This window comes from Mustela nigripes, chromosome X, assembly GCF_022355385.1.
Source record: "Mustela nigripes isolate SB6536 chromosome X, MUSNIG.SB6536, whole genome shotgun sequence".
Classification (NCBI taxonomy): domain Eukaryota; kingdom Metazoa; phylum Chordata; class Mammalia; order Carnivora; family Mustelidae; genus Mustela; species Mustela nigripes.
In genome coordinates, this window is record NC_081575.1 from 33,296,180 (window position 1) to 33,313,947 (window position 17,768).

General features: G+C 39.9%; 1 protein-coding gene across 1 annotated transcript in view; it reads right to left on the minus strand.

Moving 5' to 3' along the window:
* Positions 1–3,811: 3,811 nt before the first annotated feature.
* The window catches only part of LUZP4 (leucine zipper protein 4), a 52,564-nt gene continuing 38,607 nt past the window's right edge, over positions 3,812–17,768 (minus strand). The window contains 7 exon segments of the mRNA XM_059385193.1: positions 3,812–3,866; positions 5,680–5,790; positions 5,952–6,117; positions 6,374–6,491; positions 6,639–7,025; positions 7,278–7,393; positions 8,744–8,875. Of these exon segments, the coding sequence (XP_059241176.1) occupies positions 3,812–3,866; positions 5,680–5,790; positions 5,952–6,117; positions 6,374–6,491; positions 6,639–7,025; positions 7,278–7,393; positions 8,744–8,875 (1,085 nt within the window).

The window sequence follows — 17,768 nt, forward strand, 5'->3', positions numbered from 1 at the left end:
CTGTATCATCTTATCTCCCTTGTGGCTAGTGCCCACTTAGAAGCTCAATAAAGTAAGGTAGAATGAGGGTAACAGAAGTAGAAACCTATTGCAAGCAATTATACTACAAAGCTGGAAATACCTGACTCATGTCAAGTCGACATGTGCAGCATACACGGCTTCTTCCTACATTGCTGATAAAAAGATTTTGCTTATTGTTGATAAAAAGGCTTTAACAATGTATTAAAGTAATCACCAGTACAAGCAGATGTCAAAACTAACTACCAGAAGGAAAGCCGCTTCAAAAAGAAAAGCCTGTTCAAATGCAAATGATATTAAAAAACTACAGAGACTCTGAGCTATAAAATTGAAAGCACTGATAGTTACCCTTCGATTCTTGTCCATTTGATCATGTCTTTGACGCGTCTGCTTCTGGAAGTATTCATTCCTTCTTTTCATTACTAAAAACCTGATACAAATCATAAATGTTGATAATTTAAAAGGCAAACTTTTATTTTCAAAGAAATTATGTAAAATGCATGTTTTCAAGCGATATTATTTTATTATGCATATTTCAACATCTGATCTGAAACAGAATACTAGAGACAATTAAAATACAAAAGAGTGTTTTGATAAGTGATTTTTCAGCTTAGGTGTGAATTATTACTTACCACATCCATAACAAAGATCAGAAGTTAATCAGGCATTTGGGTGACTATTTTTGTTTAAAATTTTCTTCAGGAGTGATGTCAGCAAGATGATACTTAGAGACTCAAAGCTTTGTTTCTTCAAAATTCCTGAATTGAAACCCTAACCCCCAATGTGATGGTATGTGGAACAGAGGTCGTTTGGTAAGTAATTAAGATTAGACGAGGTCACGAGGCCAGGGCCCCATGATGGGATTAGTGTCCTTATAAGAAGAGGAAGAGATCAGTTTGCTCTCTCTCCACCACGGTAGAATACAGAGAGAGGTGGCTGGATACAAGCAGGAAGAAAGCCCTCACCAGACTCCTGCCATGCTAGTGCCCTGATGCCAGACTTCCAGCTTCCAGAACTGGAAGAAATAGATTCCTGTCATTTAAAGCACCCAGTCTGAGGTATTTTGCCATGGCAGCCCAAGCAGACTAAATAAGACAACAGCAGACGAGGAAGCTATAGGCCCTCCTTGCCTGAGAGATAACACTGAATTAAAAGCTATATATAGACTAGAATGCCTCTATGAGAACTCTAGAAACCAGCTGAGAAGCTACAGCACCCAGGCCATTATAAAACCAAGAAGGGATTCCAGGGAATAGGGTAGGAATAGTCACAACATTTAATGTGCCCATCTGTGTCCCTCCCCCTATGCCTCCCACAGAGAGCAATTTGGGGTAAGAAAAACCCATACTAGGGCTTCTCTCTTGGGATGGAAACTAGAAGTGGACCATGTCTGCAATGTTCTGGTTTCTCTGGGGGCTGCCTGAGGGACTGGTTTTTGTCTCACCAGATTCAGAACATCCGTGGGACCGGTGCCAGAGTTTGGAAGCTACTGAAAACAGAGGCAAGCAGCACAGTAGAGCTGCAGTTCTGTAGGCAGATGCCAAGCGGTACAAGATTATAAAAGGTCTGCAAGGTGCTAGAGGCCCCAGGCAGTAGATTGGTGGTCTTCCTCTGCATGAAGCCAGTATTAAAAAACTAAGGAAGGTGTTTATTGTTTCAAATGCCCAAATTCCTTGGGGTGCCTGGGGGGCTCAGGCAGTGAAGCGTCTGCCTGCCTTTAGCTCAGGTCATGATCCCAGGGTCCTGGAATCAAGCCCTGCATCCGCCTACCTGCTCAGCAGGGAGCCTGTTTCTCCCTCTACCTCTGCCTGTGTCTCCCTGTGCTTGTGGTGTTTGTGCTCTCTCTCTCTCTCAAATAAACCAAAAAAATCACACGCACACACAAAAAAAGCCCAAATCTCAGCCAAAAGCATAAGACATACAAAGAAACAGAAACCTGGTCCAATCAAAGGACCAAAATAAGACAGCAGAAATCAGCCTTGAAGCAATGCAGATCTATGAACTACCTGGCAGAGTTTAAAATAATGGTCATAAAAATGCTCAATGAGCTAAAAGAGAACACAGGTACATGACTAAAGGAAATCAGAAAAATGGAGCATGAACAAAATAAGAACATCAGCCAGGAAACAGAGACTATAAAAAATAACTGAGACTATAAAAAATAACTGAACAAACTCTGAATCTGAAAAATACAATAACCGAAATGAAAAATTCGTTAGAGGGTTTCTGCAGGAGATTGGATTCAGCCGAAAAAAGAACCAGCAAACTGGAAGACAGGTCACTGGAAATCATTGATTTGGAGGCGCAAAAACAGAAACAAATGAAGAAAAATGAAAAGAGCCCAAGGGATTTACGGTACATTATCAAGAGGGCCAATATACGCATTACGAGAATCCCAAAAGGGAAGGGGGGCAGAGAGTTTATTTGAAGAGGTAGAAGCAAGCCCAATGTCCATTGATGGATAAATAAAGTGTGGTATATACACACAATGGGATATCTATATACACACAATGGAATATCTTTAAAAGGAAGTAGATCCTGTCACATGCTACCACACAGATGAACCTTGAGAATATCATGCTAGGTAAAATAAGCCAGTCACAAAAAAAACAAGAACTACATGATTCCACTCGCAGGAGGTATCTAAAGCAGTCAAAGTCACAGAAACAGCAAGGAAAATGGTAGTCACCATGGATTAGGGATAGAGGGAAAATGGGAAGTTATTATTTAATGGGTACAGAGTTTCCATTTTGTGAAATGAAGAAGCTACGCAGATTTGTTTCACAACATTGTGACTATACTTAAAGTCACTCAAATGTATGCTTGAAAGTGATTAAGATGGTAAACTTCATGTTGTATTTTACAATTTTTTAAAATAAAAAGATGAGGGGTGTGTGAGTGGCTCAGTGGGTTAAAGCCTCTGCTTTCGGCTTGGGTCATGATCCCGGGGTCCTGGGATTGAGCCCCGCATCGGGCTCTTTGCTCAGTGCAGAGCCTGCTTTCCTCATCTCTCTCTCTCTCTGCCTGCCTCTCTGCCTACTTGTGATCTCTGTCTGTCAAATAAATAAATAAAATCTTTAAAAATAAATAAAAATAAAATAAAAAAATAAAAAGATGAAACTCATGAACTTTTAAGATGTTGCCAGTTGCCATAGATCCTGTCACATAGTCCAAATTTCTCCTTTCACATAATAGGAGATTGAGATCCAGAAAGAGTAAATAATTTGCTTGATATATTTAGTGACAGAGTTGGGACACAAAGCCATGTCTTCATATTCTTATGTTGTTTCCACTCACCCATGCTACTTATACTCCATTAGGAGCCTTTCATTTAAAAACATAGATCAGATTCTCACTGGCATCTTCTTTCAAGAAATAAGAATAATACTAACAACTGGGTAACAAACAGAGCTAGGGAGTAGTGAAGAATTTGGGAATACAGAGAGGGAAATCAGCCGGTCTGAAAAGACTTCTGCTTTTAGAGCAATACATAGTAAATTAGAGATTCTAGACCCAAAATTGATTTGTCAGTTGTACTCAGGTTTGAATCTGTTGCAAGAATTACTTGGAATGCTGGTGTGGTAATAAGATGTCAGTTGTCACTCTATAATTGGAGTTTAAATGGCAAGCACTCCAAAACTAAGTACCTCATTTCCTCTGAAGCTGTTATCTGTGTTTAGAAAAGCTTTGTCTGGGGGACAGCCCAATTAATGTAAAGACATGCGCATTTTGCCATTCATTTCATGTAAATTATTTAGTGGAGAGTACAAAAGACAGTTTTTGTTCTGTTTCTCTATTTACACACCACTTTCCTGGCCAAGGCAGGCATCTGTCTCTGGATATCATTACTGTATCAGGAAAAAGGAGCAAAAGCTGAAATCCAGTATTTTGGAGTGTGAAACACCCAAATCCACACCTTGTTTACAATAAATTCTGTTTAGAGTTTTTGAGAATCATATTGGTTTTTCAAAATTGAAAAAAGTTATTGTAAATCTCCATAAATAAATAATATTCTGAATATGCTATCATTCTTTATTCCAGATATTTGCACAACTACTTTTATTTAGACCACACTGGGCTACTACATTGGTGGCTTGTTTAAGGCAGAAATGTACGGAGAACTTCTGGTTTGTCTTTAGCTCCTGGTGAAGCTGGCCTGAGAGGAAGATTTGGTGTGAGGGCATGAAATCACTGAAGTCTTCATTTTCTACCGGGTGGAGAAGCCAACTTCAGATCTGAAGAGTATTATTACACCTAATTGGTCAACTTATGTATAGTATGAGAATGCAAAATTACGGAGTAGAAGAATTCATCTCCAAGGGATCAATCATAAAAGTATATTAATTTTCTGTACTTTATGTATTCTTTTATTCTTCTATAATAGTTCAGCATTTGATAACTTCAACCTTAACTGATCAAGTACTACTTATTTGTGCTGAGACTACAAAAAAACATAATGGTAGAAGATAAAGGAGAAAAAAATGAACAGAATTGTTCATTGCATTTTAAAATGTAAAATGACAGAAATATGGCATTGGGCCTCAGGGGAAGTATTATGCCATTTGAAAAACAAAAATTACTGTATAAAATGAAGTAAAACATGAAAATCCCTGAGAAATGCAGAAATATTAACTATGTGTCATCAGTGTTAAATTTTAATTTTTTATAGCAAATTATTTGTATACTGTTAATATAAGTATGATGGGGCCTTTAGCATTAAAATGGTGCCTACATCAGACATTGTCTATATACACAATAACCCACACATACATTTTGGAAATCATTTTTTAGCTAAAACTATTAATTCCATGCAGTTGTTAATATGTTATAGAATACTTGACTAGAAGTTTATAGGCAATGCAAACTGAAAGCAATTACCGAGGACTTTGAACTAAAAATAAACTTTTACTCAATTAACTAGTTAATCATAATAAAGATGTCTTGTGGTTTTTAAAACTCAACCAATTTGCAATACTATTAAATTACTTTCCCCACCATAGGCCCCACCCAGGGCAGACAGACCTAGCCTAACAGTTTTATCCAGTAACAGTAAATATACACAATATATTCAAAATATATTCAGAAGGTTAGTGTTGATCTATGCATAGAATAACATGCTCTTCTAGGGTCTGATTAGAAGAAAACAGAAAAGTTCAGCTGCCGAAAGATACAACGATCATTTGTGTGCTGAGAACTCAGAATATTCTCTAGGAAGGAGACAGAGGAAAGAAGCACAGAAATTCATTAGCAGAGAAGATGTACTATCGAATCTAGCACAGTTTGTTGTTAGATTAGCTAGCCTAACAAGCTGGAAGTTTCAAAGGGAATGGGACACTGAGTCAATATATTTTTATTGTGGGGAAGGCTCAGTAGGAAAGGCTGAGTAAATGGGGCTCCACCAGGGAAAGCCATCCTAGATGTAACAAGTTCATGAGGGCTCACTGGAAAACTGGATGATAGGAGAGGTAGTCAGCAAGTTGAAAGATAACTGATGCCATGTATATGTTACCTCCATTCTATTAATATCTCAGTCTCAATACAACGTGTGTTACAAAAACCTATTTAGTCACTAAAATATAGATCTATAAAAGAAGCATGCCCTTACATTTCCACATTACTCAACACATTGTACTAATGATTAAGTATTTATTATGTTTTTACCTGTCAAAATCAGCTCTCTCAGTTTTGGGTGATGTTTTGACTCTTTCGGTTGATGAATGTCCTCGATATCCCCCTGATTGGCCATAAGATCTTCCTGATAGGATATGAGATCTCCCTGATGGGACATGAGATCTCCCTGATGGGGCATGAGATCTCTCTGATGAGACATGAGATCTCCCTGATGAGACATGAGATCTCCCTGATAGGATATGAGATCTCCCTGATAGGACATGAGATCTCCCTGATAGGACATGAGATCTCCCTGATGGAACATAAGATCTTTCTGAGTGACCATGAGATCTTTCTGTGTGGCCATGAGATCTCTCTAATTGGCTATGAGATCTTTCTGTGTGGCCACGAGATCTCTCTAATTGGCTATGAGATCTTTCTGTGTAGCCACGAGATCTCTCTGTGTAGCCACGAGATCTCCCTGGGTAACTGTGAGATCTCTCTCTATAGCCATGAGATCTCTCTTGGCAGCCCCGTGATCTCTCTCTATAGCCACAAGATCTTTCTGTGTAGCCACGAGATCTTTCTGTGTAGCCACGAGATCTTTCTGTTTGGGCATGAGCTCTCTCTGACTGGCCATGAGGTCTCTCTAATTGGCCACGAGGTCTCTCTAATTGGCCACGAGATCTCTCTGGTTGGCCACGAGACCTTTCTGGTTGGCCACAAGATCTCACTGGTTGGCCACGAGATCTCTCTGACTGACCACGAGATCTCTCTGACTGACCATGAGATCTCTCTGATTGGCCCTGGGATCTCTTGGGACGGCCATGAGATCTCTCAGACTGGCCAAGAGATCTCTCAGACTGGCCACGAGAACTCTCAGACTGGCTATGAGAACTCTTGGACTGGCTACAAGAACTCTCGGACTGGCTATGAGAACTCTCGGACTGGCTACAAGAACTCTTGGACTGGCTATGAGAACTCTCGGACTGGCTACAAGAACTCTCAGCCTGACCATGAGATCTCTCTGATTGGTCTGGATCTCTCTCTGACTGGCCACGAGATCTCTCAGATTGGCCTGGAGATCTCTCCAACTGGCCACAAGAACTCTCTGACAGACCACGAGATCTCTCTGATTGGCCTCCAGATTTCTCTGACTGGCCAGGAGATCTCTCTGACTGGCCATGAGAACTCTGTGATTGGCCATGAGATCTTTCTGACTGGCCCTGAGAACTCTCTGACCGGCCACAAGAACTCTCTGACTGGCCACGAGATCTCTCTGAATGATGTCGATTTTTTGATGATTGGCCTTGAGATCCTTCCAATTGATTCTGGTTCCCTTCTGACTGGCTTCCACTCCTCTCTGCTTGGGACTTAGAATTTTCATTGCACTTCTCCTGCAAAGAATCACAATTTTGCAAAACAAATATAATATTTTGTCAAAGCCATTTCTATGGGCTATGTTTTTTAGAACTTCATTGCCCCTATTTTTATAAACTAAACAGTTCTCAGAACTGTTCAAGGCACCAGGAGGGAATACTAAGAAACAACCTCTGCTCTCAAGGAATTTAAAATAATCCTTACTTAATATTAAGAATTATATTGAATTTAGGATCTTTTATATCGGTTAATTCTCAATGTTTATTTACCTGCTTATTTACAGGCTGCTTGTTTAAAGAGCTTTGTCCAGGCTTGAATCCAGAAGGTTCTTGGTACAGTTTTGTATCATTTCCTTCCTCAGTGTTCTTTCTGAATCTTGAGTATCCTTTGAAAAATAATTATTTTCCGTATTTTTCAGAATATGTCAGTAAATTCAACATATCTCTCAGTGTTATCTGTGATCTCACTGCTTTAAGGCTATTCACTGGGTTTTGCAAACTTGACATTTCATTAGTCTGATATCATCTGAGAGTCTCACCAAATTCTAGGGAAGTCTTTGCCATACTGTTTCTTATTCGCATACCTTAATAAAGAAGTCTTCTTTGTATACAATACCTCAAATTTGTTTTCAAACGCCAACAAAGTTGGGGCATATCTTTTATCTACTAGAAAGAAAAGAGATGGAGAAAAACTGTCTGCTTTGTATTAATCATGTGAATATTTGCCTCAGTTGTCTCCTTTGATTTGGGTGTAAAGATAGCTTAAGAAATAAAGAAGATGGATCTCCAAAAGGCCCACAAAGATCAAATTTATGTTTAGTTAGAAACATGAGAATGGGGAGGGGCATGTGGGTGGCTCAGCCGGTTAAGCATCTGACTCTTGGTTTTGGCTCAGGTCATGATCTCAGGGTTGTGGGCTCGAGCCCCACAATGGGCTATGTGCTCAGAGCAGACTCTGCTTGTCCCTCTCCCTCCACTCCTCCCCGACTGCGTGCTATCTCTCTAAAATAAATTTAAAAAAAAGAAATATGAGAATAGGCCACCTCACCATTCCTAGCAGCTTTGTTCCTATAATAACCACTATCTCTCCTTTTCTCAGAACCCGCTAAGCCAATGAAGGATTCAAACAAGGACTATAATGAAGCTGGGGCAGGGGGCAGGGGATACACAACTGGCAGGGACTTGGAGTAGAATGCACACTGTCAAGATGATTCCGGCCAGCTGACTAAACCATGGAGAGCCTTAATTGTTGGGAAGACTTCTCTACAACGGCAGTCTGCAGCACAGTGTTGTTAAAATATGCAGACTGCAGTGACCCATCGGATTAGAAATACCAAAAAAAGGTTTTCTTCGTGCTCTGTACTCTGCCGTACAGTATTTGTTTTTTCAAAACGGAGAGGCCATGGTGCCCAGATTATTAACCATGCTCTTATACCTCCTGTGTTGCCTCCTAAGGGTGGAACTGGACCAACCAGGCAGGTTTGTGAACAGGTATAAAATATTTGTCATTCTCATCCTGCTCTCCCTTATGGAAGAAACACATATAAATTTTTAAAATTGTTTTCATTTGTCATGGCATAAATACTTACCAACCTTAAATGCCTACAGTTTCAAGAAAAATAAAACTAGCAACATAATGCAACTTTCGAATACATTCCAAGTTTGCTAATTTGCTTACCTAGTTATTCACAAATATTTCAGATTCTTTGTGCTGTTTGATTTTTTGTATACTTTACCTCTTTGCCGGCGATGCCTACGAGCATTTGCTCGCTGTCTTGAAATTGGGTTCTTTTTTTTACGGTTCTGTGTCCCATTCTTTTTTGATTCAGTGTTTTTACTTTCTAACTTTTTAAGGATTATAATGTCATCTGTATTAGGAAACACATGAAAAACAAAGACAATAGAAAAAGCCAAGTTACAGCATGTCTCAAGTGAATAATCTATATTCTACCTCATCATATTTCAGAACATTGTAAAAATTGGTAGCCCTGAAAAATGATAACAGCATAATAATAATTAATTTGTAAAACCATAACAAAGACCAAACAATGCAGACATTTTACGGTTAGATCCCCAGAGCAATAAAGAGAAAGATTCCTGTTAAACAGATTTATAATAACTTCATTCCTGAAAAAATAAAATACTTTCAGGGTATCTGGTGGCTTGGTCGGTTAAATGTCTGCCTTCAGCTCAGGTCATGATCCTGGGGTCCTGGGATCAAGTCCAACATGGGGTTCCCTGCTCAGCAGGGAGTCTGCTTTTCCCTCTCCCTCTGCTCCTCCCCCTGCTCATGCTCTTGCATGTGCATGATCTCTCTCCCTCTCGCTCGCAAAAATTAAATAAATAAATGAATAAAATAAAATAAAATACTTTCAGAGTAAAGTAGCCTAAAGGGGAAATCATTTAAATAGATGATTTTACTAAATGTTGTAGTTTCAGAGAAACATAGAGCAATTGTGTCATTCCTTTTTTTTTTTTTTTTTTTAAAGATTTTATTTGTTTATTTGACAGACAGAGATTACACGTAGACAGAGAGGCAGGCAGAGAGAGAGAGAGGGAAGCAGGCTCCCTGCTGAGCAGAGAGCCCGATGCGGGACTCGATCCCAGGACCCCGGGATCATGACCTGAGCCGAAGGCAGCGGCTTAACCCACTGAGCCACCCAGGCACCCAATTGTGTCATTCCTGATGAAACGTTAAGTGCTAGACAATTAGTTGAATTTATTTTTGTGAACTGCAAGAAAGTTATGATGATGATGCAGTGGTGATGGACATTCAGAGGAGATACCAAAGAGGCAAGGAAGTTAAGATTAGTATAGTAGCAGGAAGCAATCAGACTTTACTTCGTAGTCAGGCATGTTTTCATGTACTCATGCAGAGAGCACTTACATGGCATGAACTGAAAGATGAGAGACAGGTACAACCTACTTTAAAACACCTCTCCTAACATCTGGGATGGGAAGATTTAACGGTGGGATGTTCTATCAATGGATGAAAGCTCACTTAGGTCAAGGGACCCTTCAAGATAAGCACAGGATTTTTTTAATCCTTTCCTTTTGAATATATTAGTACATGGAAGCATTTTCCCATCACAATCTGACCCAACCCAAATATCATACAACTCCCTAGTACTATGAATGAACAAATGACCAGGGGAAAAATTAGTGAACAGTGGAGTACAATAGGAAGCAAAATGTTGTACATTTCAGGCAAGATTTTTTTTTTTTTAAATAAGAATTGCCATTTCCAAACAGGCTTTGCAGAGATTAACCGTCATTGTTCACATTCAACAAATAGGTATAGGTTTTATATCTGTTATGTGGTCAACAGCATCAAGATATTTTCACTTAGAGTAATTATTCTAGAAGAGAGAAGGTAGAAATAAACTATGATATCCATCCAAATCTACAAACAGGAGACTCTCTGGGTGAAAAATACATTATTTTCTCACCTATTTAGCCTTATCCAAGGCTGTTTATGACCTTAAGTCTTTTTTTTTTTTTGTTACATTTGGAGCGAGCACAGGCAGGCAGAGTGGCAGGCAGAGGCAGAGGGAGAAGCAGGCTCCCTGCCAAGCAAGGAATCCGATGTGGGACTCGATCCCAGGACTCTGGGATCATGACCTGAGCCGAAGGCAGCTGCTTAACCAACTGAGCCACCCAGGTGTCCCTATGACCTTAAGTCTTTTGTGATGGCACTGACATTTACATTTTCATAAAAATAGTCACTGCTTTCACCAATTTAGCTTCATAAGTGATAATACAGGCTTTTCTTTAAAATATCAGCAGCCCTGGGGCACCTGGGTGGCTCAGTGCCTTAAGCATCTCACTCTTGATCTCATGGGTCAGGAAATCAAGCCCCATGTCCCTTGAGCTCCACTGTCAGTGGGAAGTCTGGTTAAAGATTCTATCCCTATGCCCTTTCTCTCATTTGCATTTTATCTCTCTCCCCCCCTTCCCCAAAATAAACAAATCTTTAAAATATCAGCAGTGCTGTAATATGGGTTCGGGTTTAATGACCAAGCTCATAGCTGCTATATAAAATTCACTTAACTAGGGGCGCCTGGGTGGCTCAGTAGATTAAGCCTCTGCCTTCAGCTCAGGTCATGATCTCAGGGTCCTGGGATCGGGCCCTACATAGGGCTCTCTGCTCAGCAGGGAGCCTGCTTCCCCCTCCCTCTCTGCCTACTTGTGATTTCTCTCTCTCTGTTTATCTCTCTATTTATCTCTCTCAAATAAATAAATAAAATCTTTTTTTAAAAAATTCACTTAACTAGGGGCGCCTGGGTGGCTCAGTGGGTTAAGCCGCTGCCTTCAGCTCAGGTCATGATCCCAGGGTCCTAGGATCGAGCCCCGCATCGGGCTCTCTGCTCGGCAGGGAGCCTGCTTCCTTCTCTCTCTCTCTGCCTGCCTCTCTGCCTACTTGTCATCTCTCTCTGTCAAATAAATAAATAAAATCTTTAAAAAAAAAAAAAAAAAAGATTTAAAAAAAAAAAAAATTCACTTAACTAATAGGAAATTCAACTTTGGCTTTGGTATTTTTCCATTTTTGTTATATTTTCCCACAATTAAACTTCATGTCAAAGGGCTCACTCGTGCAAGGGAAGACAAGCACACCAAAGTAGAATGCAGGAAACACAGACAGAACATAGCAGGAATTTGTTCTGACAATCTATAACACACATAAATGAAACTGCTTAAAAGCTGAAAAGGACATCATCAGTATGTTTTAGGCTTGAAAATAATCACCCACATGTATGTTTCATTTAAACTGCCCCCTACGGTGCCTGGGTGACTCAGTTAAGCATCTGCCTTCTGCTCAGGTCATGATCCCAGGGACTGGGGATCCAGTCCCACATCAGGCTCCCTGCTCAGCAAGGAGTTTGCTTCTTCCTCTAGCCCTCCCCTTGCTTGTGCGCATGCTCTCTCTATATATTTCAAAATAAATAATATTTTAAAAAGAATAAAATAAACTGCATCCAAAAAAACCCCCCAAAACTGCCTCCTACATCAGCTTTCCTGAAATATGACTAAAAGACCATATTCACTAAAATATAAAGGTAAAAAGAAGTCCAGAATCAACTTGAAACTGCAATGGAAACAACTGAGTGGAAAAGCAATTATCCTTTATTTTATAAATGAGAAAATTGTGGCCCAGAGAGAGGAAACAATGTGCCCAAGGTTAGCTATTGGCAGAACTGGAATTAGAACAGAGATCTGCTCAACACAAAGGTTTTTAAAGTCATGCTGAGAGGGACAGGAGTCAAGATGGTGGAGGAGTAGCAGACTGAGATGACATCAGGTCACAGGAGTTCAGCTAGAGAGTTAAATCAAACAGGCGATCGAAGAGAAGAGCAGCAATTCTAGAAACAGAAAATCGACCGTTTTCTGAAAGGTAGGATGTGCGAAGAAGTGAATCCAAAGATAGACGGGGGGGGGGGGGGGGGAGGGGAGGCTGGCAAGCAGTGGAGCAATGGAGCACAAAATTGGAACTTTTAAAAGTCTGCTCCACTGAGGGACATTGCTCTGGAGGCTAAGCAGGGGTGGAGTCCTCACGGGGACAGCGTGGTCTCAGGTCCAGTGGGGTCACAGAAGGATCAGGGCTGTCTCAGTGTAACAGAGCTCACAATATCAGAGCAGGGAAGCCAGCTACAGAGATGGAGCCAAAGAGTGAGCTCTCAGCTCGGGGATACCTTAAACTGTAATCCGCGGCACAGTGAGACCACTGCTCTTTGAGCAGGGACCCCACAAGTGGCAGATTTGGGGAGACTCACCTTCCTTCTCTGGAGGCAGGAATCTGCTGGGTTTGGAGACTCCAACTGGGACTGTGTGCCCGAGACAGAAACCCTTGGTCATAGGCCGGGTGAGCTCAGAGCTCGGCCAGAGACCAGAGAGACGGGAATGATTAAGTGCTTTTTTCTAAGGGTGCATGGAGGAGTGGGACCCCGAGCTCTCGGCTCCTCCAGGCAGGAGACTAAGAGGCCGCCATTTTCATTCCTGTCCTCCAGAGCTTTATGGAAAGTGTTCAGAGAACAAAAGCTCCTGGGAGGGAACCTGAGCAGATTACTTAGCTCGGCTCCTGGCAAGAGCGGTGCAATTCCACCTCAGGCAAAGACATCTGAGAATCACTACAACAGATCCCTCCTGCAGAAGATCAGCAAGAACAACCAGCCAAGACCAAGCTCACTGATCAAGGAGAACAGCAGAATTCCAGAGGAGGGGGAAGCAAAGCATGGAATTCATGGCTCTCTCCCCATGATTCTTTAGTCTTGCGAAGTTAATTAAAATTTTTTAATTTAAATATTTTTAAATTTAAAGCAGAGAGAGGAAGGGAAGCAGGCTCCCTGCGGAGCAGAGACCCGATGCGGGGCTCCATCCCAGGTCCTTGGGATCACGACCAGAGCCGAAGGCAGAGGCTTTAACCCACTGAGCAAGCCAGGCACCCCTCATCTTTCCTCTTAATGTTTTTTAACTAGTGTAACAATATCTTTCTTTAAAAATCTATTTAAACCTTCATAATTTTAGTCATATTTTATCCTTCATTGTAACTAACTTTATTTTTTGAATACATATAGGGTTTTTTCTTCTAAAAAATTTTTGGGATACAATTTCTTCTAATAGATCAAAGTATACCCTTAATTTAGCACAGGGCTTTGTTCTATTCTCCAGCCTGAGAAAATTCTCCCCACTTTCTTTTCCCAACCAACTTATATTAACAATTCCTTTTTTTTAGAAATTTTTTTTTAATTTTCATGCTTATAGTCATAAGTAAAATAAAGTAAAATAAAATAAATAAAATAAAAATTAAAAATAAGACCCATCAATATGCTGTCTACAAGAAACTCATTTTAGACCCAAAAACACCTCCAGATTTAAAGTGAGTGGGTATAAACCCATTTACCATGCTAATGGACATCAAAAGAAAGCTGGGGTAGCAATCTTTATATCAGATAAATTAGATTTTAAGCCAAAGACTATAATAAGAGATGAGGAAGAACACTATATCATACTCAAAGGATCTGTCCAACAAGAAGATCTAACAATTATAAATATCTATGCCCCTAACATGGGAGCAGCCAACTATATAAACCAATTAATAATAAAATCAAAGTAACACATCGACAATAATACAGTAATAGTAAGGGACTTTAACACTCCCCTCACTGAAACAGAGAGATCATCCAAGCAAAAGATCAGCAAAGAAATAGAGGCCTTAAATGACACACTGGACCAGATGGACATCACAGATATATTCAGAACGTTCCATCCTTAAGCAACAGAATACACAATCTTCTCTAGTGCACATGGAACATTCTCCAGAATAGATCACATCCTAGATCACAAATCAGGCCTCAATCGGTACCAAAAGATTGGGATCATTCCCTGCATTATTTTCAGAGCACAATGCTCTGAAGCTAAAACTCAATCACAAGAGGAAAGCTGGAAAGAACCCAAATACACAGAGGCTAGAGAATGAATGGATCAATCAGGAAATTAAAAAATTGAAAAAAAATCGTGGAAACAAATGATAAGGAAAACACAACTGTTCAAAATCTGTGGGACACAGCAAAGACAGTCCTGAGAGGAAAATATATAGCAATACAAGCCTTTCTCAAGAAATAAGAAAGGTCTCAAATACACAACCTAACCCTACACTTAAAGGAGCTGGAGAAAGAATAGCAAAAAAAACCCTAAACCCAGCAGGAGGAGAGAAATAATAAAGATCAGAGCAGAAATCAATGAAATAGAAACCAAAAAAAAAAAAAAAAACAAACCAGTAGAACACATCAATGAAACTAGGAGCTGGTTCTTTGAAAGAATTAAAGAGGAGAGATTACAACCAACACCAAAGAAATAGAAACAATTACAAGAACATATTATGAGCAACTATATGCCCGCAAATTTGACAATCTGGAAGAAATGGATGCATTCCTTGAGACATATAAACTACCAAAACAGAACCAGGAAAAATAGAAAACCTGAACAGACCCATAACCAGTAAGGAGATTGAAACAGTCATCAAAAATCTCCCAACAGGGGTGCCTGGGCGGCTCAGTGGATTAAGTCTCTGCCTTCAGCTCAGGTCATGATCTCAGGGTCCTGAGATCGAGGCCCACATTGGGCTCTCTGCTCAGCAGGGAATCTGCTTCTCCCCTCTCTCTCTGCCTGCCTGCCTCTCTGCCTACTTGTGATCTCTCTCTGTGTATCAAATAAATAAATAAAATCTCTTAAAAAAAAAATCTCCCAACAAACAGAAGCCCAGGGCCAGACAGCTTCCCAGGGGAATTCTACCAAACATTTACAAAAGAATTAATACATATTCTCCCAAAACTGTTCCAAAAAATAGAAATGGAATGAAAACTTCCAAACTCATTTTATGAGGCCAGCATTACCTTGATCCCAAAACCAAAGACTCCATCAAAAGGAGAATTACAGACCAATATCCTTGATAAACACAGATGCAAAAATTCTCACCAAAATACTAGCCAATAGGATCCAACAGTACATTAAAAAGATTATTCACCATGATCAAGTGGGATTTATTCCAGGGCTACAAGGTTGGTTCAACATCTGCAAATCAATCAATGTGATACAATACATTAATAAAAGAACAAGAACCACATGATACTCTCAATAGATGCTGAAAAAGCATTTGACAAAGTACAGCATCCTTTCTTGATCAAAACACTTCAAAGTGTAGGGATAGAGGGTAAATAACTCAATATCATCAAAGCAATCTATGAAAAACCCACAGTAAATATCATTCTCAATGGAGAAAAACTGAGAGCTTTTCCGCTAAGGTCAGGAACACAGCAGGGATGTCCATTATCACCACGCTATTGAACATGGTACTGGAAGTCCTAGTCTCAGCAATCAGACAACAAAAAGAAATTCAAGGCATTCAAATCGGCAAAGAAGAAGTCAAACTATCACTCTTTGCAGATGATATGATACTTTATGTGGAAAACCCAAAAGAACCCACTCTAAATCTGCTAGAACTTGTACAGGAATTCAGTAAAGTGTCAGGATATAAAGATCAATACACAGAAATCAGTTGCATTTCTATACACCAACAAGACAGAAGAAAGAGAAGAAAGTCAATCCCATTTACAATTATATCCAAAACCAGAAGATGCCTAGGAATGAACCTAACCAAAGAGGGGAAGAATCTGTACTCAGAAAACTATAAAGTACTCATGAAAGAAATTGAGGAAGACACAAAGAAAAATACATAGAAATACATAGAAAAATGTTCGATGCTCATGGATTGGAAGAAAAAATATTGGGAAAATGTCTATGCTACCTAAAGCAATCTACACATATAATGCAATCCCTATCAAAATACCATCTATTTTTTTTTTCAAAGAAATGGAACAAATAATCCTAAAATATATATGGAACCAGAATGGACCTTGAATAGCCAGAGGAGTGTTGAAAAATAAAGCCAAAGTTGGTGGCATCACAATTCCAGACTTCAAGTTCTATTACAAAGTTTTCATCATCAGGACAGTATGGTACTGGCACAAAAACAGACATTTGGATCAATGGAACAGAATAGAGAGCCCAGAAATAGACCCTCAACTCTATGGTCAACTAATCTTCGACAACACAGGAAAGAATGTCCCATGGAAAAAAGACACTCTCTTCAACAAATGGTGCTGGGAAAGTTGGACAGCTACATGCAGAAAAATGAAAACTGGACCATTTCCTTATACCACACACAAAATAGACTCAAAATGGATGAAAGACCTCAATGTGAGAAAGGAATCCATCAAAATCCTTGAGGAGAACACAGGCAGCAACTTCTTTGACCTCAACCACAACAATTTCTTCCTAGAAACATCACCAAGGCAAGGGAAGCAAGGGCAAAAATGAAGTATTTAGACTTCATCAAGAACAAAAGCTTTTGCACAGCAAAAGAAACAGTCAACAAAACCAAAAGGCAACTGACAGAATGGGAGAAGATATTTGCAAATGACATATTAGATAAAGGACTAGTATTCAAAATCTATAAAGAACTTATCCAACTTGACACCCAAAGAACAAATAATCCCATCAAGAAATGGGCAGAAGACATAAACAAACATTTCTGAAAAGACATCCAGATGGCCAACAGAAACATGAAAAAGTGCTCCACATCACTGAGCTTCAGGGAAACACTAATCAAAACCACAATGAGATGCCATCTCACACCAGTCAGAGTGGCTAAAATTAACTAATCAGGAAAGGACAGATGCTGGTGAGGATGTGGAGAAAGGGGAACCCTCCTACACTGTTGGTGGAAATGCAAGCTGGTGCAGCTACTTTGGAAAACGGCATGGAGGTTCCTCAAAAAGTTGAAAATAGAGCTACCTTACAACCCAGCAATTGCACTTCTGGGTATTTACCCTAAAGATACAAACGTGGTGCTCTGAAGGGGCACGTGCACCCGAATGTTTATAGCAGAAATGTCCACAATAGCCAAACTATGGAAAGATCCTAGATGTCCATCAACAGATGAAGGATAGAGAAGATGTGGTATAGATATACAATGGAATACTATGCAGCCATCAAAAGAAATGAAATCTTGCCATTTGCAATGACGTGGATGGAACTGGAGGGTATTACACTGAGCAAAATATGTCAATCAGTGAAAGACAATTATCATAAGATCTCCCTGATATGAGGAATTTGAGAGGCAAAGTGAGGGGTTTGGGGATAGGGAAGGAGAAAAATAAAACGAGATGGGATCAGGAGGGAGACAAACCATAAGAGACTCTTAAT